The sequence below is a fragment of the Neophocaena asiaeorientalis genome, unplaced genomic scaffold, assembly GCF_003031525.2.
Source record: "Neophocaena asiaeorientalis asiaeorientalis breed wild unplaced genomic scaffold, Neophocaena_asiaeorientalis_V1.1 scaffold326, whole genome shotgun sequence".
NCBI classification, from domain to species: Eukaryota; Metazoa; Chordata; class Mammalia; order Artiodactyla; family Phocoenidae; genus Neophocaena; species Neophocaena asiaeorientalis.
The window spans coordinates 1,527,442-1,550,850 of record NW_020173654.1 but is presented as its reverse complement, the minus strand read 5'-3'; the positions used below and the strand labels follow the sequence as shown (position 1 = coordinate 1,550,850).

The following is a 23,409-nucleotide window of genomic DNA, read 5'->3' as shown; positions in this document are numbered from 1 at the left end:
AAAAAAAGGAAGGGAAGGGAAGAGAAAGGAAAGGGAAGGGAAGCGAAGGGAAGCAAAGGGAAGCAAAGGAAGACAAAGGAAAAGAAAAATGCTGGCTCCTAATCTTGTGACTAGACTTTGTTAAATCTTTCTAAAGGAATAAAGCTGATGCCTTGGCAAAAGAAAACTTGGCTCATGAAGCTCTGATAAAAGATCACAGGAAACATTTGTTCCAAATTTTGCATAACTGTTTGCTCTATCTGGAACCTCTGATAAAAGATCACAGGAAATATTTCCTTCAACTTTTCAGCTACTGTTTGTTCTAAGGGAAATTCTTTTTTTTCTTTTCAACTAAATGGTTGTTTTCTGCCAGTTGGGTTTTTTTTGTTTTTTTTGTTTTTTGTTTTTTTGGCTAAGAGAGCAAAGTTACCTCTCACTCAAAAAACAGACATCTACAATCACAGGTACACATTTGTACATAGAAAGATACATGAGTGGGTTCATGTAAATCTGTCTTTTAATGTTAAAATTAAAACTTATGGGTAAGTATAATATGTTGCTATATAGGGCAGATATGTAAATTTAACTAACTAATTATACTTGTTCCCTTGCTAAAATTGGATTTTAATTATAAATGTCAATTTGAAACTTTTTGCCAAAGAGCCCTAGCAGTTCCATGTGTAATTATCATATTTTTCCACGTGTTTGATAGAAGTATGGAACTGTGGGAGAGCTTTCCCAATCAACAGAAGGACACTGATAGCTGTACAGAATCTGTGAAGTTTGATGCTCACTCAATGACCGCTTTGCTTCCTCCGAGTAAGTAGAATAAGCGTGGGGTGCTCGTGGAGATTGTCCTTAGAGTTAGTGACACTATGTAAAATTATGGTCTTGAGACTTACCCTAAATGTGTATATTCCATCTGCCAGGTTGGATTTCAAATTTAGTCACCTGACAGATGGAATATCCCATCTTGCTTATAGTGTGGTTGCTTCTTCTCTTTTAAAAAAATTTATTTATTTATCTATTTATTTATTCATCCATTTTTGGCTGCGTTGGGTCTTCCTTGTTGCGCATGGGCTTTCTCCAGTTGCGGCGAGCAGGGGCCACTCTTTGATGTGGTGCGCAGGCTTCTCATTTTGGTGGCTTCTCTTGTTGTGGAGCATGGGCTCTAGGCATGCAGGCTTTAGTAGTTGTGGCTTGCAGGCTCAGTAGTTGTGGCCCACAGGCTTAGTTGCTCTGCGGCATGTGGGATCCTCCTAGACCAGGGCTTGAACCCATGTCCCCTGCATTGGCAGGCGGACTCTCAACCACTGCGCCACCAGGGAAGCCCCACTCCTTCTCTTTTTTCCTTCAATTTTCCCCCTTTTCTTTATTGTTTTCTTCTCTTTACTTAATTCTTTTCTCCTTTTTTGTTCAATCCCTCATAGAACGTTATTGAACAATGTCTAAACTTTTGTTTTAATTTAGGAGTTTACAACCTGAAAACAAAATTTCCTTCTTTTTTATTAAACAATAAAAACAATGGCCATAGGAAAGAAATTTGTATTCACTTAATCAGAGAAATGTCTTCCTTTGCTAGTAAGTCTCCCCTCTACATTGAGTTATCTTTTCTACAGTTAACATCCCATTATGTGAATTGGTGTTCCATATAAACAAATAATACTAAAATATTACTGTGTTCTGAAATATCCAGAGAATGGGCTTCATTGATCCATTCCAAAGTTTAATCAAAATGTGAGTCATTTTATTTCATTTTTTTCACATTATATTCAAATCATAAGAAGCATCCAAATACAAAACTATTGAGCTGGAATTAGGAGAGACAATTTGCATAATTATTATTGACAATAATGTTTCTCTTATCTCATTTAAAATATGAAAAAATGGTATAATTACATAGTTGCATGAAGAATTTTATTTTCACCCAGAATATATTCCCATGTGAAATAGAAGAATGAAATTTAGGTTTGCACGTATGTTGATATGGTATCAATACTAAAGTTTTCCAGCTAGTGCCCCCAAATGAGACAAGTACAACTTGCAGAGAATAGTAACTTTGTCCTGGATGATTAGTTAATGGATAAGGCAATCAAATGTCCCTACTGATGCCTGTATTGGCTTTTTCTGTGACTGTCCCTTTTGCTTTCTACTGAATAAATAAGAACCTATTTTTTTGTTCCCTTTTTATTCCAATAGGTTTGATACTAGCAATATAATTGGAGATTTCAAAAATTTTAAGTAAGAAGAGTAAGTTTTCTAACAGTAGGTTGGGCTTTTGTTTTTCAGATCCTAAAAATGGCCCAACTCTTCAAGAGAAAATGAAGTCTTTCAGAGCTGCACTGATTGCCCTTTATCTCCTTGTGTTTGTAGTTCTTGTACCTATCATCGGAATAGTGGCAGGTACAGTATTCTAGAGTTCTGAAACTCAGCAACTCATCTTGTGAATTAATTATTGCAGGAGGAAAAAGAAGCATTCAGTCTTTTGTATATGGGAGATTCATAAGGGTGACTTCACATCACAAAGTGTTCCTCAGAGTTATTTCGTGAAAAAATAGATTCTGCAAAGTTATTAAGTAAAAAAAAATGTTTTTAAATAGTATAGAAAATGCAAGTTTGAGATAAAAATATAGATATGGAAAGGTAAGATGGAAAGAATTAGACCACTTCAAAAATATTACCCCCTGAAGTCCTATATATTTCTAATGGCGCATCATAAATTTCATGGTAAGTATTCTAGTTGCCAGTGTGAGGATATAAACATAATCATTTACATTAATGATGCCTAAAATATAAAAATAAGCCAGTTTTTCAAGAAATACTCTTCTACTCCTAGTATTGAGAGCAGAAAGTATTCCTGTGAGTCTTCAAACAGAGGAAACCTCGTAAAATAATGGCCTATCCCTCAGTAATATTCAAACAGTTTATATGGCCACATATTTCTTAAGGGTATTATTTAAAACATCTCTGAAAGTAACGGGCTAGCATCCTTTCAAAGAAAAAGAAAAATAGAACACTTTGCTTGGGTTCTACATGATGTTTTTCAGGTACATTTTTTTTTTTTTTTTTTTGGAGAGTTTGGCTTTAATTGGGGATAAATTTGAGGATTTCTACAGAGGTGGATGGCTTGCATATAACTCAAGTAAATATGTAAATATTATTTTCCTCAGGAGCATTTTTGAGGGATTTGATTGGCATTTGAATTTATATGCCTTGTAGCTCTCCTCTTTGTGAGTGGCAAAATGGACATACGCTCGAACAAGAGATAGGCTGGGAGGAAGATGTATTTTTATGTCCGTACTAATCAGACTGATAAGAAGATTCTCCTAATAAAGGCCAAAGCTCCTCCACCAAGAGACAACCTGAAGAATGTCCCAAGAGAAAGCCAAAACTTCTACTAAGAAAGAAGTGATAACGAAAACAACAGTAACTGTAACACTTCTGTAATGCTTCTGAGCATGTACTATGTTCAGGCACTAGGCTATACATTTCCCACAGATTATCTCAATACGCCTTACAGTTACCCTTGAGCAGATGTATGCTTACCCTCATCCACAAAAGGAAACTGTTCAGCAATGGAGTTGGAGTTCCCACCCATGGCTCCTGACTCCTAACTTCTGTGGTCTGTTATCTCCCAGTGCAATCGGGGTTTTAGAACAAAATATGGTTGGCCAATAAAAAACCAAAACAAAACAGAGTTGTCATAATTTTAGGCAGGAAAATATTTTGCATATGTAAAAATCAACTCCTATTTTGAAACAAAAACATTAGCCAACCACAACAAACGGAACCAATCAGCCTGTCAAACCAACCACAGCCATCTAAGTAAAAGAACCTGATATGTTTGTCATTAAACAACTAACTTCCTAATGAACTGAGATTATCTGTGTGCTGTTTATGTATATGCTTATCTGTAGTTTGAAATGCATAACTGAAAGATGTGTCATTGTTAGGGATCATTAGCTATCAGCCAGTTAGAATTTGGTACATTTCATCACTTTTATACAAACCGTGGCCTACAGAGCCAACCTCAGGGAGTGCAGCTTCTTTCTACTAGGCCCAGGCAGAATACGAACTGAAGTCCGGAAAGACTTCAGGGTTCTAACCAAGTTCAAAAATCTCTGGGCTATTAGAAAATACTACCAAGTCAACACATTTTTTCTAGGGTTGACAATGATTGATTTGAAGTAGCTTTGTTTCCTAAAGCTGTAGCGTGTACCTATTACGACTGACAAAAAGCTAAAACTGTTCAAATCTTATAAGTTCACATTAGCACCCAAATTCACCAGAATTTGAAACAGATCTCCCTGTGTCTATCATACTTGAATATAAACACTGACAATCCATTTACAGCTGTAAGTTGTAGGTCAGAATATTTTCCAAAAGAAAAGTAAAATGCAATACATATCTCTACTTGATATCCAAAACTTTCAAATATAGACAAAATGTATCCCTGAAATGATAGAAATTACTCTGTTTTGGCAAATGTAAATCAGTAGATAAAATAAAGTGTTATACATGAAAACTCTATTTAAAGTGTCTTATACATTGAAAGATATTTCTTAATTATAAAATCTTCTCCATGCGCTACCTTTTCTTCAAGAAGCTACTAGATCACTATCACAGTACAGGGACATAGAATAATGTCTCTGAAGAATAAGATACAATCTAAGATTAATGTATATAAATTGTTACTGATACATTGAAGATCCTTTAGCTCAAAATAATATAAATTTTTGGTAGAAGAAGGTTTTGCCAACATGAAAGAGCAAATGTGATCTGTAAAATCAAATATAACTCTCTCCCTAGGTCTTTGCACAAGCCATAAAATTTGCCTCCTTTCAAATGTAAAATAGAAAAGTCACAAAATGGCATCTCTCTGATGATAATGAAAGAAATGAACATTTGAAAATATGAACTCTGTCATTCTTTACCTAGATTTCTGATACAGTATTAAATTTTTTAAAGAAAGTAAGGATTAAATTAGTTTTCATTCAAGATTTGGGAAAATAAGCAATATTGTGTTTTTAAATCTATAAGCAAAAAATAGCCTTTATTGTCAGTTCATGTTGAACTTGGTATTAAAGAAAAATCCTTGGTTACATGACATTTTGTTAAATCAAGTCTTCCCTTTCTATACTGTGAAGAAGTTTTGCTTTACCCATATGAAATAAAAAGTATTTCCAGTGAAAGTAAAAATTATATGGTTGAGTAATTAGATCAATATGTCTGTTAAAGCACATATGTGCATTAATATATGATATTTGTTTTTCTCTTTGGGGATTGACGTATATATACTACTATGTATAAAATAGATAACTAATGAGAACCTACTGTATAGCATAGGGAACTCTACCCAGTGCTCTATGGTGACCTAAATGGGAAGGAAATCCAAAAAAGAGGGGATATATGTATACGTATGGCTGATTCACTTTGCTGTACAGCAGAAACTGACACAGCAGTGCAAAGCAACTATACTCCAATAAAAAATAAATAAAGCACAGATACTACCTTTGTCATGGGATACTCAACATCCTCCCAATTTTTTTATATTACACAACATTAATTCCCCTTGTTATCAGTATTGGGCATACAGATATTGAATCTGAAATATTAATAATAATTAAAATATTGAAAAGTATCAAATGTGTATTATGTGCCAGGAAAAGATCTAAGCACTTTGCATATATCAGCTCATTTAATTACTTAAACACTGACTAGTAGTATCCCATTTATACAGATAGTGAAATGGAAGCATAGACCAATTAATTTGCTCGAAGGTACAGCTTATAAAGGAAAAAGCAAGAATCACTAGTCCAGGCAGCTCTCCTCCAGAACTTAGATTATTAACTGCTACCTAAAAAAGCAGTAATTATCACAAAAGAAAAATTTTTAAGGGACAAGTTTGAGATAATTTTGCAAATATTGTTAGTTTAGATTTCTTATTGTTAAAGTCAAAATCCATTCCCAGTCATTTTCTATTCCCAGAGTCGCTCAAGCAGTGCTTTATATATAGTAGGTGCTTAATAAATAAATCATAGAATTGATGACTCCATGAATGAGGCTGTCAATCCAAAACTTGCTCCCTACACTTAATTTAATAAATGTGATGAGATCCAAGTAAGAAGTATACTATTTTGTATAATTTATTGATAAATTTAGAAATGTAAAATAATGTACATGCAATATGGTCTCGGTTGTGGATTATATCAAAATGTAGTTACATATTTTATTAATTCAAATAAGCTAATTTTAAAGAGAATGTAACTAGGAAAATATGATATAATGTGTTTTATTTTTAATTGGGATTTAATTGCATATGTAGTTTAATACTTAATATAATCATAGCTACAATGACAACCATCATCAAACAGCTTCTTTAAGTAAAGGTGGTGAAGACTCTGTAACTAAGATAAGATCTTTCAAGGATAAGGCACCTTAATTTGTGTAGAGTTTTCACACGTGCCATCTGTGTGCTACTTGATTTACATGCCCTATCGCATTCATCCTCAGCACCACTGTAAGATCGTTATTACCTTTAGATCACTGGGGAAACCTAATCAAGGAAAAGACAAATAATTTTCTGAGTAATCCAGCTAGTAATGGAGGAATGGAACTAGATTCCAGAACCAGGCAGCTTGTTCCCGTGCAAATATCAAGCTCTCATTTGTGTAACAGGTACCCTGAGCTCAGGGTGGAATATAATGTTTTTCATGTGTAATCTCATTTAAGTCTCAAAAACCTATAAAGCTGATTCTATTGCCATATCATTTTATTAAGAAAACTGACAGATCAGATATCACTGCTTATGTAGATATACTTTTAAGCAATATTAAGTTACTCTTTATTCCTCAGTAATGGTCAAATATGGAAAATCTTATGCACTCAAATTAATATGGATCAGACTGATATATACATAGCTAAAAGGTATAAACAATATAGATATATAAAGAGAGATGAAAGAAACAATAAAATCTTAACCGCCACTGATTATATAAAATGGTGTTTAACATTTTCTTCATTGTGTATAATTGTATATTATTTTTATCTGCAAAAGTAATATTTATGCTTTTCAGTTTTTGAAACTATAAACATATTTCTCTAGACCCTTTCAGAAGGATAATTAGCTTGTTTAAAGAACATACGCCCATTTGGAAATATATATCAGCACTTCCGTATGCCTCCAAATACCATTTAGTAGAATTTTTTTATTCAGGAAATAATTACGTATAAGATTGTTCATCAAAGTGTTCAATATATTAGTAGAAACAGAGGCAAAGTAAATGTTGGAGTTTTGTTAAATAAATCTGGTAGAATCACACATAGAATACAATGTAGTTATTCCAATTATTTTTGTAAAACAATATTAGATAATATGCAAAAGTCTATGATAGAGTACTAATTAAAAGCTAGTTTCCAGATTGTATATAAAATCTGGCTTTTGTGATGATAATATGATAGTGGGAACAGAAATTTGATAGGCATATACCAAAATGTTAGCACTTAATTCAGGACGGTGAGACTAATGGTAAATTATTTTTCCTTATTCCTTGTCTTTTCTAAATTTTCTGCTATAAATATATGCTTTATAATAAGTAAAGAGGAGTCTTATAAAAACAGTATTTTTTAAAGTGAAAAAAACTTCTTTTATCCAGTTTCCTGCTCTACCAACAGTAAGTTAGTTCTGTGGAAACTGAAAATGATAACTCTCTGCTAGCTTAGTGACAGGATAAGGAAGATGAGCCAACACTTTGTTCGTACAGTGGATAACACTAATATTTCTACCTTTATTGATACCACGTATTGTTTCTGTCACATTATCATTTGTCTTCATAATAACTAACCTACTCAACATGTTTACTTCAGACACTGTGTTAAGCATTATCTCATTTCACTCTAACAGCACACCTGAGGACCAGCATACAGTGTACTTCATGATCTCTAGAATTTACTCTTACTCTCAGAGCCGTGTGCCATGACCCAGAAGATTCATCTAAGCAGCAGTTCAGAAAGAGTGACTTAACTGTGGGATAAACTCTAATGTAAAGTGGGAAAAGGAGACAGTTTCCCTCTCAGCAGTATGCCTACCTTGGTTCATACTTTGTATATTTAAAATACATACCTGATTTAGGATAGCATTCAGAACGTTAGAATGGGATGAAGTGTTGTGGAATGGAATGGTGGATGCATTGAAGGTTACAGGGCGTGACTCTGTTTATTTTTACTTAAATACGCAGCTCAACTCCTGAAATGGGAAATGAAGAATTGCACAGTTGGTTCAGTTAATGCAAATGATATATCTCCAAGTCTCGCAGGAAAAGGAAATGACAGTGAAGATGCAATGAGATTTCGAGAAGTCGTTATGGAACACATGAGCAACGTGGAGAAGAGAATCCAATATCTTTCAGATAATGAAGCCAATCTCATAGATGCCAAGAATTTCCAAAATTTCAGTGTAACAACCGATCAAAGGTTTAATGACGTTCTTTTCCAGCTAAGTTCCTTACTTTCCTTCATCCAGGGACATGGAAATGTAATAGGTGAAGTCTCCAAGTCATTAGTAAGTCTGAACACCACACTGCTTGATTTGCAGCTCAGTATTGCAACACTGAATGCCAAAGTCCAAGAGAATGCATTTAAACAACAAGAGGTAAGAGGTTTGTATTGGAAGGTCATACCTGGGGTTGAATCCATCTAGATCCTATCTCCTCAGGTAGTCCAGGGAAGAGAAAAGTTACGAACCCTGTTTCAACACCATTCTACTTAACCCTGATTCCTCTTGCAATCTTACCAGAAAGTTTCAAATGGATTTACTCACTGCCTTCTCCAGATTCCCAGCAAAAGGGGAAATTTGTTTGTTTGTTTGTTTTTCATTGAATATAGACTCTCTTAGTGTATTTTAATTTTATAAATACTGTTAGAATGCCTCTTGAGACTCTTGAAACCAATTATAGTTGTTAGATTATCTTAGCCAATTTGGAAAGATAGATACTCTGCATTTGCAAATTTTATACGAAACCCAAACTTTCTTCATCATCAAAGGAATGAAAACCTTATTTACATGGGCGAAGTACAAAATCTAAATTTTAAAATAGTTTGTCACTCCCAAGAAGCATCCATAAGTTTTTATGTGTAAAGGTAACTATAATTAAAGTATTAAAGTTTGAATAATGTGTACAACATCTTATTACCATCACAGGATCAAATACACAAGACAAGAGAGCAAAGCATCTTCCAGACCAGTTGCTAGCAAAAGTTTCTTTTCAAAGGCCCAGGTACAACCCTTAGGCTTTGGGGGCCACATGGTCTCTTTTGCAACTTCTTAACTCTGCCACTGTAGCACAAAAGCAGTCGTAGACAGCACATGGACAGATGAGTGAAAATGTGATCCAATAAATCTTTCTTTTCAGAAAAAGACTTTGACCCATGAATCATAATTTTCTTACCTTTGCTCTAAACTATTCTGTGGCCAACCCTCTGGGTCACTTTGTTTTGATGAGAAAGAAATTAAGAAGCAAGTTGTTTAGTTCAATATTGAATTATTTTTTGTTGTTGGGTAATTATAATTGTTCCATTCCATGAAAAAATAAGCATATGGATAAAACTTCATTACTCATGTAAAAAAATAATCTTCATACTACTACAATCTTCAGTACTAAAATCTATAAATTTTCCACCATTAGCTCAGCAAGGCTGGCGTCTTTGTAGAAGGTTTTACTTGAATAGACCACTTCTTAATTAATGAGGTTGTTTTCTGTATAGATACAGTGTTATGCCATAGTGATTGTTAAAAATGGATGTCCCTTATAGAGAGCAAAGGGAAGCCTCTGAAGTTGTAACATCAGGTGGCAACCAACTAAATTATTGACTAGAGAATAGACTAAACAGGTTAAGAAAGAACACCCTACATGTTTAGTTTTTGTAAGATGCAATCACTGAGAAGACAGTGACATTGCTATTTAAATATGGAGACTGTTGGTGAACCTCATCCTAACACCAACCTTGATATTCTCTCTCTGATCCTTGTCACATCTTCCAAAATCTGACTGTTAGTGTTTCCCACACGGTTAATAAGTACCCAAGCATATCAGATGCTATTGGAATATCAAGGACTCAAGCTATGGAGGAGTTAGAGAAAATTCTCAAAGAAGCAACTGTCCCCAGGGCTGAGGAACAGAGGAAAGTAAAATGTCAACTATGGGAGTAGAAACTGATTAAATTGGAAGGAAAGAGGAAGGGAGAAGAAATATTACTTTGTGTGGAAACAGGATCAGAGGAACAGTGAGACAGGGTGTGGAGAAAACGAAGATGGACACGATGAAAAAATAATATATTTGATATTAGTAATATCCCCAACTCATTAGAGATTATAGAATATCTGTGAACCCATGTAAATGAGGAATTGAAACCAAAGTGGAAACCATTTGGAAGGCAGTAGAAGTCCTGAACCTGTTTGAAGTGATACTTAATAGAAATAACCAAACTCTGGTGATCGGTGAGCTATTCGGACAGATTGCACTTACATTTTGGAAGGGGTCACAGTATTACATGTGGAGGTACAAGGGAAAGGAGGAACTTCCAAAGTTAATTATTTTTTCAAAGCTTTCTTTTTTTCTAAGACAGTAGTCATCTGTGGAGATTTGGAATCTAGGTCAGTGCTAGTGTGTGTGCTTACTCACTGAAACAATATTTGGAATCTCATTCTCGTCGCTTAAAACAACTGTATTCATCTTTGAATCTTTAGCCCAATGCAGGAATAAGTACATTAAATGAATGCCTCAATCAGTAAATGCTGTTTGAGGAAAAGGCTTATAAGTAATAGCAGCGTAATGTTTAGCAAGGACAGACCAAGCATTAATTTGAAAGAAAAGAGAACACTGACACAAAATCAAAGAGAGATGTGAGATTTATCCTCTCCATTGTACGTACAAAGGACTGTAAGAATGCAAAAATAAATGCCTGTTTCTAGCAGTGCCACTGGTGATAGACTGTGGACCGTGTGTGTAGGTGCTGTATAGCACTTTAAAAAATATATCAAATGCATTTTCTCTCTTCCTAATAAAACTTATTTCAAGTGAAATATGGGTAATGTGAGCACCACATGCAGTTTTCAAAGGAGGGAAAAAAAGGCAGCCGCAGCTTTAGGTATGAAAAACATCGGCGGCTCCGAGGGCTTAGGTAGCAAAATCACCAGCTAGTCCCCTGACTTTTGCTCTGTGGATATCAGGAACTACCTGACAGCTGGAGCAATTTGCAGCCACCTAAATGACATCGAGCATATTTACCATGTTGCTGCACTCTGCAAACATCCATGTTCACTATCCCACCTTTATACCATAGTGTACGGAAAATGCCAAATAGGGAGGGAGGCGGTAGAGGGTAGAGAAATTCTAATCTAGAACAAGGTTTTGGATGGGGAAAGCCATTGGAGCAGTAAAAATGGATGTCTCTCTGCTTGAGTACACTGCTATTGTAGAGGCAGATCTGGTACATGTTCATTTCTTTCCAAAGGTTTTACTTGACTCTCTTGATCCTCTCACTTCAACTTGTCCAGTCCAGTGAAGGGAGGTGAAATTTTCTCTTCATACCTGGATTAATTAACAACCACTGGTTTATTGCTTTTTGCAAATGGGAGATGAGAATCTATCAACAGTTAAACCTAGAAGTCCTTAGAAAAGTATAGAGCATACCATGGAAACAGAGGATGCAATAAAAGAACAGAGAGACAGAAAACATTACCAGGATAGATGAGAAGGTTAGGTACACTGGAAAGAGAAAGCCCAGCACCCAAAGGAAAACCAAGCAAAAGACTTGAAAGGAAAAGCAATAAAGAAAAACATTGTCAAAAACTTTATGACTAGATACTTAATTTGAAAAGCAAATTAAACAAGGTTTTATTATGTTTACTCTTACTCTACAAAGTTAAATATATTGATGAATGCCTAGGATTTGAGTGCAAAAGTAAGCATTCATGTACACTGAGAAAGATTTAAAAAATGGTCCCATATATTTGGAGGGTGGTGTGGCAGTAGTGAACAAAATGTTAATATTTAGTCCCTTTGATCAGATCCACTTCCAGGAAGCTGTCCTATAGAAGTGCTTGTATAAATATGTAGATATATAAAAAATGGTGTTCATTTCAGCATTATTTACGTGCAGCTCAAAACTCTATCAATAGATATCAAATAAATTATGAAAAATGCATACAATACAATCCCACTAAATTATAGAAAATAAGGCAGTCTCTAAGTATTTTAATAGGTAAATATTCTTATATTATTGAGTGAAAAATAAAAGCATAATCCAGAATGTAGTACAATCTGTCTTGCTCAGTCTCCAGATCTGCACGCATGTATGTAAATGCGCACAAAATATATATGCATTTGAAACCATAAAATAATAATGAAATCTCAATGCAGAGGCAATAAAAAAGCTGAACATAGGGTATTGTTAATGCTAGTTGAGATTTTATTGAATCTGAAAAGCTATCCTTAATGTTCATTACCACTGAGAATTATGACATTAAACTTCGTTATTGCTATAAAGCAGTTTAATATACAAATCTATTTAATTTAAGGAACTGTAATTAAGTACAGTGTAAAGAATTTCACTTCAGATAAATTAAAAAACATATGACAAGTTTTTAATTTTATTTTTAGCATTTTGGCATGTATATATTTGGGAATAGAAGCATACCTTAGATATATATTTAACCAATTTTTTTCTGGCAGAGGGTGTGAAAATTCAGCCATTCAGTTAAAAGAGGAATGCTTCAAAACCAAAGAATTACTATTTTAAAATTGTTCTCTAATTTCTATTTTCTTATTCCATAATATTACTGTAATATTTTACATTTTTTAAAAACCTGACTTGTAGAGCTTCTTAAACTTATATATTTGATAATTATGTGTGTAACAAAAATTGCGGACGTTTGCTTATGTTTCACAGGAGATGAGTAAATTAGAGGAGCGTGTGTACAATACATCAGCAGAAATTAAGTCTCTGGAAGAAAAACAAGTGCATTTGGAACAGGAAATAAAAGGAGAAGTGAAACTGTTGAGTAACATCACTAATGATCTCAGGCTGAAGGATTGGGAACATTCTCAGACACTGAAAAATATCACTTTAATTCAAGGTAAAATATCCTCTCATTCTCCAGATGATGATGTACTAAAATGCACTGATATATGCAGAAATTTGATATTGGAAATTCTCTGGTTTTAAAATAGTTTACTACAAATTTTACCACAAAGATCCAGAGGAAGGAGCCTTGAGATCATATCAAGACATGTTAAAATGGCAGTATCTTGGTATCCTTTAAATGGTGATTTTAAAAAAAGCACAAAACAAATGAAATTGCTCTTACGGTTTAATGAATTATTGTTCAGAATTTCTCATATGTACAAATACAAGTTTTCTGTGAGGCACAAAGTTCTCTACCTGTCTGTAAATCAAGCTTGTTAATTCTATTTTTATAAACTTACAGATTTTTTCTTCTTACCTGATCAATTGTATTATTAATTAGAAAGGTCTTTTGAATTCTCCAAAAAAACAATGAGTTTGTCAATTTCTTCTTTAGCTCCTGTGAGTAAAACAAGGTGAATTGAATCTTACTGACTTCTAAATTAGTATATATATCATATATATTTCTATACTAGGTTTTAGTCATTATTTACATTTTAACTTTTTTTTCATATTTTACTTTCAACCTTTGTTATCCTTTGTATTAGACTTGTCTCTTGTAAAGAATAGTTCTTAAAATTTACTATGCAATCTAGCCATCTCTTTTCACCATATTTATTTCTACTGTCATTTTATGCTCCATTTCTGTCCAGTCCCATGTTCCTTTTGCTTTCCTTCCATGTCAACTTTAGGATTATTTGAAATTTTTCTCATTAAACTTTTCTCTCTATCAAGGGCACCAAAAAGATTTTGGAAACCTTATATTTATTTTTATTTTGCTGATAGTCATCCTTAAAGTTTATCTTAAAGTCACAAGTTGATCAGTATCTTCACCTTCATCCTCAAATATACAAGGAACTTAAAATGCTCTGATGACCCTCTTCCCTGGCTTCCTGCTGTCTTTGAGTATAGCTCATTTCTATTTTATGTATTTTTTAAACCAAGAATTAAGTCAAGATTGTTTTTCTTACATGATACAGACAATATTTATATAGATTAGCCCGTGAGTTTGCCAGTTTTTCCTCCTCCTAAATGTATCTGTGACATCTCTTCTGGGATCATTTTTTTCTTCCTGAAGTATTATTTGGAGATTTGTTTAGTGAAAGTCCATTGGTGGTGAGATGTTTTGATTTCATTTTTTCTATTTTGTCCTTGATCCTTAAAATTGTTTTACCACATACATATTTCTTAGGGTAACAGTTATTATTTTTATTCGTATTTTCTTCTGGTTTATGGCCTTTCTTATTGCTTTTTAAATGATTATGACCACATTGCTTGCCATTATCTTTGTCTTTAATACCTACAATTTCACTAGTCTGTGTTTTTTATATTGACAGTTTTTCCATGTGGCATTTGTTTTACTTCATTTTCTTCCTAAATCCACTTATATTTGTGGATTAAGTCTATCATAAATTTGGGAACATCATCAGCTTCAGTCTCTGAATATTGCCTCTTCACAATCCTCTCTATCCTTTCCTCTGTAACACTAGTTAAATTCATGTTGGATCTTCTTATTCTAGCTACCATGTCTGTTAAGCTCTACTTTACACTTTCAATTGTTAATTCTTATTAGAACAAGAGAAACAGAAACCCATGTGATTTCATCTTACATAACACTAGTTTAGGATAATTAAGAACTCTTAATATCCAAATTTTTACAAGAAAAGAAAAATTAAAAAAATAAGTCCCAGAGACTATTTACAGTACGATTTTTGTTTCTAATGCTCATGATTTAGTAAAAGTAAATAATGTATATTCACACATACACATTTAATGAGAATGGTTGTTTTTAAAATGTAAGAAAATGAGAAACACAAAACTCAGGTTAATGATTGTTTTTGAAAAGGAAGAAGATGAGCGAGATGGGAAAGCGGCTAAATAGATAGCTGTTTGTTGGGTTGTAATGTTGCAGGTATATTTATTATTATGTTTATAGCTAACTGGTATAGAATATATTGCATGTATTCTTTTTGATATAAATTTCTTTCTTTCTCTCTTTCTTTCTTTCTCTTTTTTCTCTTTCGTTCTGTCTTTCCTTCTTTCTCTTTCTCTCTCTCTCTTTCTTTCTTTCTTTCAGTTGGGTCTTTGTTGCTGCGTGCAGGCTTTCTCTAGTTGCGGCTAGCGGGGCTACTCTTCTTTGTGGTGCATGGCCTTCTCATTGCATTGGCTTCTCTTGTTGTGGAGCACAGGCTCTAGGCGTGCGGGCTTCAGTAGTTGTGGCACACGGGCTCAGTAGTTGTGGCTCGCAGGCTCTAGAGGGCAGGCTCAGTAGTTGTGGCGCATGGGCTTAGTTGCAGTGCAGCATGTGGGATCTTCCCGGACCAGGGCTTGAACCCTTGTCCCCTGCATTGGCAGTCGGATTCTTAACCACTGCACCACCAGGGAAGCCTCTACTGCATGTTTTCTTTAAGTATTACATTGAAACCAATGATAAAGAAAAATTGAATTAATCAGCTTTCACTCTAACAATTGGACATTCCAGTTGGGGTTTCAAATTCCACTTGGGATTTCAATTAAATATCCCCAACTTTACAAATCCACACCCAAACCCATAGTTCTGTTTTTCTCTCTCTCTCTCTCTCTCTCTTTTTTTTTTTTTTTGGCCATGCCACACGGCATGTGGGATCTTAGTTCCCTGACCAGGGATCGAACCTGCACCAAGTCCTTAGTTCTTGAGAGCACCTACCCTCATCCACCCCTCAAATCTGTTGGTTTCCTAGTCTTATCTGTCAATTGAGTCATTGTCCAACTAGTAACTCACTCCAAGATCTTGGAAGCAAGCTTTGATTTCTCTCTTTCTCTCACTCCCTGTATCCAATCCATATATGAGTCCTGTTAACTCTTCTTCCATATGATAAAACTCCTTCTCACTGTCTCCTCTGCTATGACTGTAATTCAAGCAACTATATTACGGCCTGGTGTACTACATCAGCTTCCCAATTGTTCTCCCTGATTCTACTCTTAATCCATTCTACAGAGAGCAAAAGAGTGTTATTGAAATAATAACATATGATTAGATCTTTTATCTCTTAAAACCCTCCAATATCTTCCCATTGAACTTGGAATAAAATCTGAACTCCTACCTGATCTGGCACCCATCTACTTATCTGCCCTCTTTTCTACTTTTCCCTCTGTCTAGCTTGGAAGAGCTGGAAGAATGAAAGTGCCATTGAACAGTATAAGTTAACAAGGAGGAAGTGCTGGTTTCACTTCTTGCTGTCATAATGTGCACTGACAGCTCTCCCTCCCTTTAAATGTTCTCTTAGCTTTCCGTTCTCCTTAGATCCACTCAAAGTTACCTTTTTAGTGATAATTTCTCCCTCCCCATTCTTATTATCTCTCTATATCATGGTGTGCTTTAACTTCCTCATAGTATTTAAAACTACATTATACTGTTTCATATATACATTTGCTTATTTGTTTATCACAGATCTTCTCGAATAAAATGCGAGTTCCGTGAGGTTGGGTCTTGTCTCTCTTGTCTATCTCTCCATACACAGCACCTGTTAGAGTGCCTGGTATGTGGTGGGTGAGCAAATGTATATGCCTTAAAGGAATAAGTGAAAGTAGCACTTCCCTTTTATGAAGTTACACTTTGTAATAGCAATGTCATTCTTCCAGATTTCCAAGGTAGAAATTTTAATTGTTGTTGTTATTTTCTCCCAGAATACCATTACTTCTTATGTTCCACATTCTCTAACCCCTTGTCACTCCTTTATATTCTGTGTAAACTATTCTTATCATTACTCTGCCAGACTATTGAAATAGTCTCGCAATCATTTCCTGCCCAGTCTTTCAGACTACAATCCTTTCTACACTCTTGTCAGAATGCAGCCTTCCTAGAGGGACACCCTAGATTGCAAAGAGACTCTCTATCACCCCCTTATTACACATACACTTTTCTCTGCAGCACTCAAGTTCTTCTATAGTGCTTCTCTTAACTACTTTTGAATGCCTCATTGCCTGTCTTTTCCCTTTTTGACACCAAATATTTCAATTGATTTTACTGTGATTCTGACACGCCCAATACTTTTTACATCCTGCCTCGTGGCTTTTCCTTCACTTGAAAGAATATCTTTCCTCTTCTATTTGTATCTGAAAATACCTTATCTATCATTAATGTCCATAGATGACATACATGCAACCTCTTCCATGAAGCTTTCTCTGGTCCCACCATAGTAATACTCTTGCTGACATTTATATCTTGCTTACTTTTGAACATTAAGTATTCTTTCACAAGATAATTCCTAATATGATTGTCATATCTAAAAATATCTCATACTGTCTTCTATCGAAATGTTGTCTCTTACTGGAAACAGTAAGTTCATTAAAATTACGGGCTATTTTTTATATCCTCTACAGCATCTAGTCATAATTTTTAACAAATATTTATTAAACTATAACCCAAGAGAGACATTGTATTAATTAATGAGTGCTTTATCTAATGTTGGTTATAGGATCAGTGTCATTACTTTGTGTCCCTCCTCTTTTATGTTAGCAATTACTAAATATTTATGAAGATTAAAGAGGTAAAGATATTTTAGTATATTTCTCAAGTAATTATAGCAATTAAAGTCTAAAGGACTAAATGAAATTTCATTGTTGAAATGGTGAAGCAGAATTTGGTGGGGAGTGGGGGATAACATGATTTAAAAAGACAAAGTTGTTAAACATTTGAGGAAGGAAGTTAAGAGAAATTAAGAGAAATAAAATATGACTCATTGCTGAAAGCAGTGGTTATGTGGAAAAATTTTAAGCATATTTTTTTTCCAGAAACTAAAAGCACCAAAAAGAGAAAAAAATATATCAATTGATCAATTGTCATGATGAAGAAGGAGAAGGGATTGATAGAATTTGAATTTGGAGATTTGTGTAATTAATTATTGGGATTTAAGAAATGAATCGTGTCTTTAACCACTATGTAAAAGAAAAATTCATCTCAGGAATAATGAAAGAACAGATGCCCAAAATGAAATCAATTGATTTTGGAAAAGTATAGCCTAGAACATCAGGAAAGAAGTATTCTAGTTCTGATTTTACCCACCTGGCTTTAAGACCTTGGGAATTCACTCTCTCAGACCTCTATAATTATGTTTGACTAAGCAAGCTTTAAGGCTTCGTCCAGATTAAACATCTCTAAGTCAGTGAGCTTGAAAACTGGAAGAAAAAAGAAAAAAATAAAGAGGTTTAAATAGCAGCAGCCTCGAAGACTTGGCATATTTTTATGGTGATCTACATGTGAGGCAAGATTGAGAACAAAGTAGGAAATTTATGATCATAATGAACACGACATGGAGAAGCATAGCTCTGGAAATTTTAGCAGATATTATTAGCGCTATGTTATCATCTGAGGATTTTAAATGATGTGATGTTCCTGGGTTTTCTTTCCCAGTAAATTGGGTAATTTTGTTCTATGATATTTTTTAATTACTGAGTATTTTAAATCAGTACATCTCTGTGGCTAAGTAGATATCTTAGTTTTCCTTAAAAAAAAAATCATAGGGAGACTGCTAATAGCGGATTTGGTGGTGTGTTTTATAGAGGGAATTGTTCATGGCAAATTAGTGCTATAGCATTTATGAATTATCCCTCTAACTTTGCAGTTAGATGGTACTAAAGATGATGAAAAATAGTGGAATTCTTATGGCTTCTTGATCTAGGGCAGATCAGATGTTTCGAACAATATTAATCTAGTGTCCTTTGACATATGTTAGCAAGAGAGCTGCCAGGAAGCATTGTGTCCATTATTGATGCACAGAGGTGGTTGTTGATGTGATTATGGGACAGAATTTTGAAAGGTTAAATAGTAACTCAGAACCAAGAAGGTGACTACAATAGACTCGAAGTCTCAGACTTAAAGTTCTTCATTCTTTTTTTCCATAACGTGGCAGAATAAATGGCTACATTTCTTTACAGTTGATGCAGACATTTGTTTTTAAGCTGAAATAAATGAATGAATGAGGGTGGAATAGACAAAATATATTCACACCAGATTTTAATAAAAAACCCTCTAGATTAGTCCAACTTCAGTATGATAAGGATGTGAGCAACAGCAGGATTGGAGAGACCAGTTTTGGAAGGTAGATGAGAGCATTATGTTGATAATGTTCTCGAAAGTTCTACATAAGAAGCTAAGAGAAAGTAGTATATGATCTGTGTACTTCCATCCCTCCAAAATATCGAAAAGACACTTAAACCATTGAGATACTTTCCACATTTTGTTCTAGGCAGTAGAAGACACATAACAAATTATAGAATTTAAACAGAATGTAATGGGTGAGATTAATGTTACATGAAGACTAAGATAACAATAAAATTGTAACATCCAACACGCTCAGTTAGAACTCTTGAAGGAAAGACTTTACCTCGTTTTCTTACTCTGGGATTCAAGTACCTGGTATCAGCATTTTTATATAGAAATAGACAAAGAGGGATCTTTAACTCCGAATTTTATAAAATAGCATAGATGTATTTGTTATGATTGAGTTAATGCTCCAGCATTTGAGCTGTGTACAGTTACTATACATAGTTACATGCAAAATAATTGAAAAGATAGTGAGTTCCATTTCTTACTTATTAAAGAAATGGTGAAAACTCTTGATCTCAGAGGCTGAGAGCCCAGAGCTAATCTGTGTCCCTTGTTTCTTGTCTCACACCTTCTAGTTTTTCCTGGAATGTCTGTCTTGCTTTAGAGCCCTAATCACTGAATCACAGTCTTTTCGCGTGCAATTTCTTTTCAAAATGCCATCCTGGAGTACTGTGGATTTGCTTCCCTCTAATTGGCTCAGCAAAATTCAAGCTGCAAATTAAGTCTTTCTGTCCTGCTTGCCCCCTCCATCGTCACTGTGCAGAGATGAATGAACTGCAGCTGTGTTCACGGTTGTGGGAATTAAAACCCCTTTGTTGGGAGAAACTACATTCTGCAGGAATAGAAGATGCGTAGATTCCCATTGATGTAGAACCATGACATCTCTTGTGGACACCTTAATATATGTTTCCAACATTAAGCTATAGCTTAGGAGAATTTGCTAGTTGTTACTGCAACTACTTAATGCCCAGTAGTATGCAGTTTGCATGATGATTATGTAAAAAACAAAAAACAAAAAATATACAACAAAAACAGAAAATAAATGTCAGTGATTATTCTCTTAAGATGATAGAATTATGTATTATATTTTCCTCATTTTTTCTAGGCTTTTATATTTCCTATAATATGTAGTTACTATTGTAATGAAAATGCAATAAAACCTTACAGCCCAGTGGTGTGTATGAAGGGAAGTGAATGATGTGCCGTTGAGAAGAGCAATGATATCTGGAAAATTAAGTCACCAGGGAAGGAAGGTGCTAAAACCCAAGTTGGACCTTGAAAAATCAGAAACAGATCAGAAAAATGGAGAGAGGCAAGGGACAAGGATTTCAAAAGAAGCAAAGAAAATGGACAGAATGTATTTACTCATAAGATTATCATTATTTATGGAGCCCCTTCTTAGAATTTTTCAAGTATCGTATCTCCCCACCTGATTAAAATTTGTAAACAAGTGCTCTCTAACCAGTGATGCTAAACAGAGTTGTGTGTTATCCTTGCTGTCCTTGAACCACAGAAATTGAAAATGACTCTTTTAAAACATCACTATTTGATTATTCTATGGTATGTCCAGGTTCATTTCTTCCTTTTGGAATTGAAAAGAAATTGCTAAGTGTTCTGCTTTAAAGGAAAGGAATAACACTTGTCCTGTGGCACTCCATGTAGAAGAGGGACATACTCAGTGCCATCATTCTAAAGAGGTGATCACTAGATATCTGTTTTGCTGGGCACAGAAAATTCAAATGACTAAATCAGTGTTGATCAAACTCAGTACTAGGGGGACACCTTGGTAATTGCCATGCCAGGTAGTCAAAATTTTCCCTGCAGCCTCTCCAACTTATTTTATAATGTCTATATCTATCTAGAGATTCTACCTAATATTTTACTTGAAAAGTTATTCCTTTACTCATTTTCACTTTCCTGCCATTCCCCGCATCTTTCCTACTTACCCAGCATTCTCTTTCTTCTCATTCTACCCATTCTGCAAAATCCCCTTCACATCCTACCTCCTCAATTAAGTCTTTTCAACCACTGCTCCTCTTGCTGATCTGCATTTTTCTAATATCCGAGGGTATCATTTTCAATGATAGCGTTTTTGGTTGTCTACTTTGTGTGGATTTTTGTTTCCCTTGAGGGTGTCACACATTACTTGACTTATACATTTTCCACAGAGCATCTAAATTAATATAGTGAAATCTGCCTGGTGGTGAGGTAACAGGGTGATGTTCCCAGAAGCTTAATCATCAACCTTCTGGTTCCAACCAGTGTGGGATCTACATACTAGTGGTCAGCATGTAGTCACCATCCTCCACATGGGTGAAGGGCTTAGTTTCTACAGATCAACTCAAAGATATGTGTCAGATTGTTATGTATATCCATTGAGGAGGAACTAGGACTCCGAACTATCATTCTAGCTACCTTGCTTGACTGCTTCTCCTTTGTTTCTGCATCCCCTCACTTCTCTCATTGTTAACTCCTTGTGCCTGCTCTTTGGGGCTCAGGGAAGGCCTAGGAAACTAAAGCCTTTTTTCTGCAAACAAGAAACAGGGCACCTGGAGGGGTTTTGTACCAGGAAGGCCCTGCAGGGTCCTGCTTGGTTTCAATCCCCCTTTTCTTTGATATTCCTCAGTCCTGAGGGGAACAGGGGTAGGTCAAGAAGGGGAATAAAATTTTGGATAGAGAGGTTAATCATAAACTTGGCAAGGGAGCTCAGTTTTAGGGGCACTGGGTTTCATACCCAGTAGGTACACAATACTAATGTGGATTTGTGCCATCATTGACTCACTGTCTTTCTCTGCCCCCAGCATCTGAGAACCTAGTACACTGCTTGGCACACAGAAGTATTTAGTCCATAATTAGGTTGTCTAATTTAGAGCTATCTCATTGCACTACTAGTAGTAGGGTATGCTTCCATTCAGGAAGGTTAGTCTCATTCATTCTGTGTAATTGTGCAACAAATAAAAGGCTTTGGATTTACCTACGTAACTGTCTTGACAAATGACAAATCTATGTTACCTATGCTTTAAGCCTATGATCAGTAATTGTCATTTATGTTTTAAAGGTCCTCCTGGACCTCCAGGTGAAAAAGGAGATAGAGGTCCCACTGGAGAAGTTGGTCCACAAGGCATTCCAGGTCCAGTAGGTACGGTAACTACTCCATCATATACTGCAGGGCTAGGTAATGTACATCTGTGTATGTGTGTAGGGGGAATCAGTTATTTGACTGGTTCCCTGTGTGGCGTGTGTGTGTGTGTGTGTGTGTCTGCGTGTGTATGTTTGTGTGTGTTGAGAGGATATCAAATGTTTTGGTAGCCTAATCACCATCATGTTCTGAATGGTAAGCAGTGACTCTTGATTTTTAAAGAAAGTTAAGTGCTTTAACAACGTGGGGTTGTTCATAAGTCTAGAGAGTGCTGTCCATATCACTGACTGCAAACAGTATTTGGCCAACCTAGTTTTAGGTCACATGTGAAGGAAAATATGAAAACCATCTTCACATTGAATATATATCTGGTTTTTAAGATACAAAAAAAAAAAAAAACAACTAATGTAAATCAAAGGCAAATTGGATTATACTCCTTATATGGTCCTTAACTGGAATTTATCTGCTTAAACCTATGCAATCTCAATGTAAATATTGACTAGAATACAGATGACTTTTCCCTTTGCTGTCAGCCACTCTCTGTATCTTACTTAGAGCAAAATTTTTCAAATTATTTTCTTCTGTAATCCTGAAAGCAATATTTTGAAAGACAATAATAGAAGACAGAAAAAGAGAAAGAGCATGAATTTTCTTTGCTTTCAAAAAAATAAAGATAATAACAGTAACATGATCACCATGTTATTCATGGCTAGAAATCAAATGCCTGCGTGCTTTCTGAAGGTGGGGAGTATACTGCTCCGTCTAATGATAACTAGAATAGTTTGTGCTGCCAAAGAAATGTCTAACCACCAGGGACTTGATCTTATTTTTCTGTGTTTTGATTATATGAACTGTTCTTCTTTCTGATCAGTGTATCAACCAGCCCAGGTTACATCAGAAAAACAATTTTTAAAAATGAAAAGCATGAATTTGACACATGCCAGCCCTTTACATCATAGTGCTTAAAAAGCAAATATATAAAGTTTTCCTTAAAAAAAAAAAAGCTTTTAGAATTTTATAT

The 23,409-nt window shown here is 34.9% G+C and overlaps 1 protein-coding gene across 6 annotated transcripts in view; it reads left to right on the top strand.

Annotated features, from left to right (window-relative positions):
• Window positions 1-23,409, top strand: part of MSR1 (macrophage scavenger receptor 1) — a 155,299-nt gene that overhangs the window by 96,795 nt on the left and 35,095 nt on the right. For all 6 annotated transcript variants that reach the window (XM_024747789.1, XM_024747786.1, XM_024747787.1 and 3 more), the window contains exons 2-6: window positions 692-798; window positions 2,269-2,382; window positions 8,217-8,629; window positions 12,928-13,114; window positions 22,308-22,388. In XM_024747789.1, coding sequence (XP_024603557.1) covers window positions 696-798; window positions 2,269-2,382; window positions 8,217-8,629; window positions 12,928-13,114; window positions 22,308-22,388 — 898 coding nt within the window. In that variant the 5' untranslated portion in view covers window positions 692-695. The remainder of the gene's footprint in view (window positions 1-691; window positions 799-2,268; window positions 2,383-8,216; window positions 8,630-12,927; window positions 13,115-22,307; window positions 22,389-23,409) is intronic.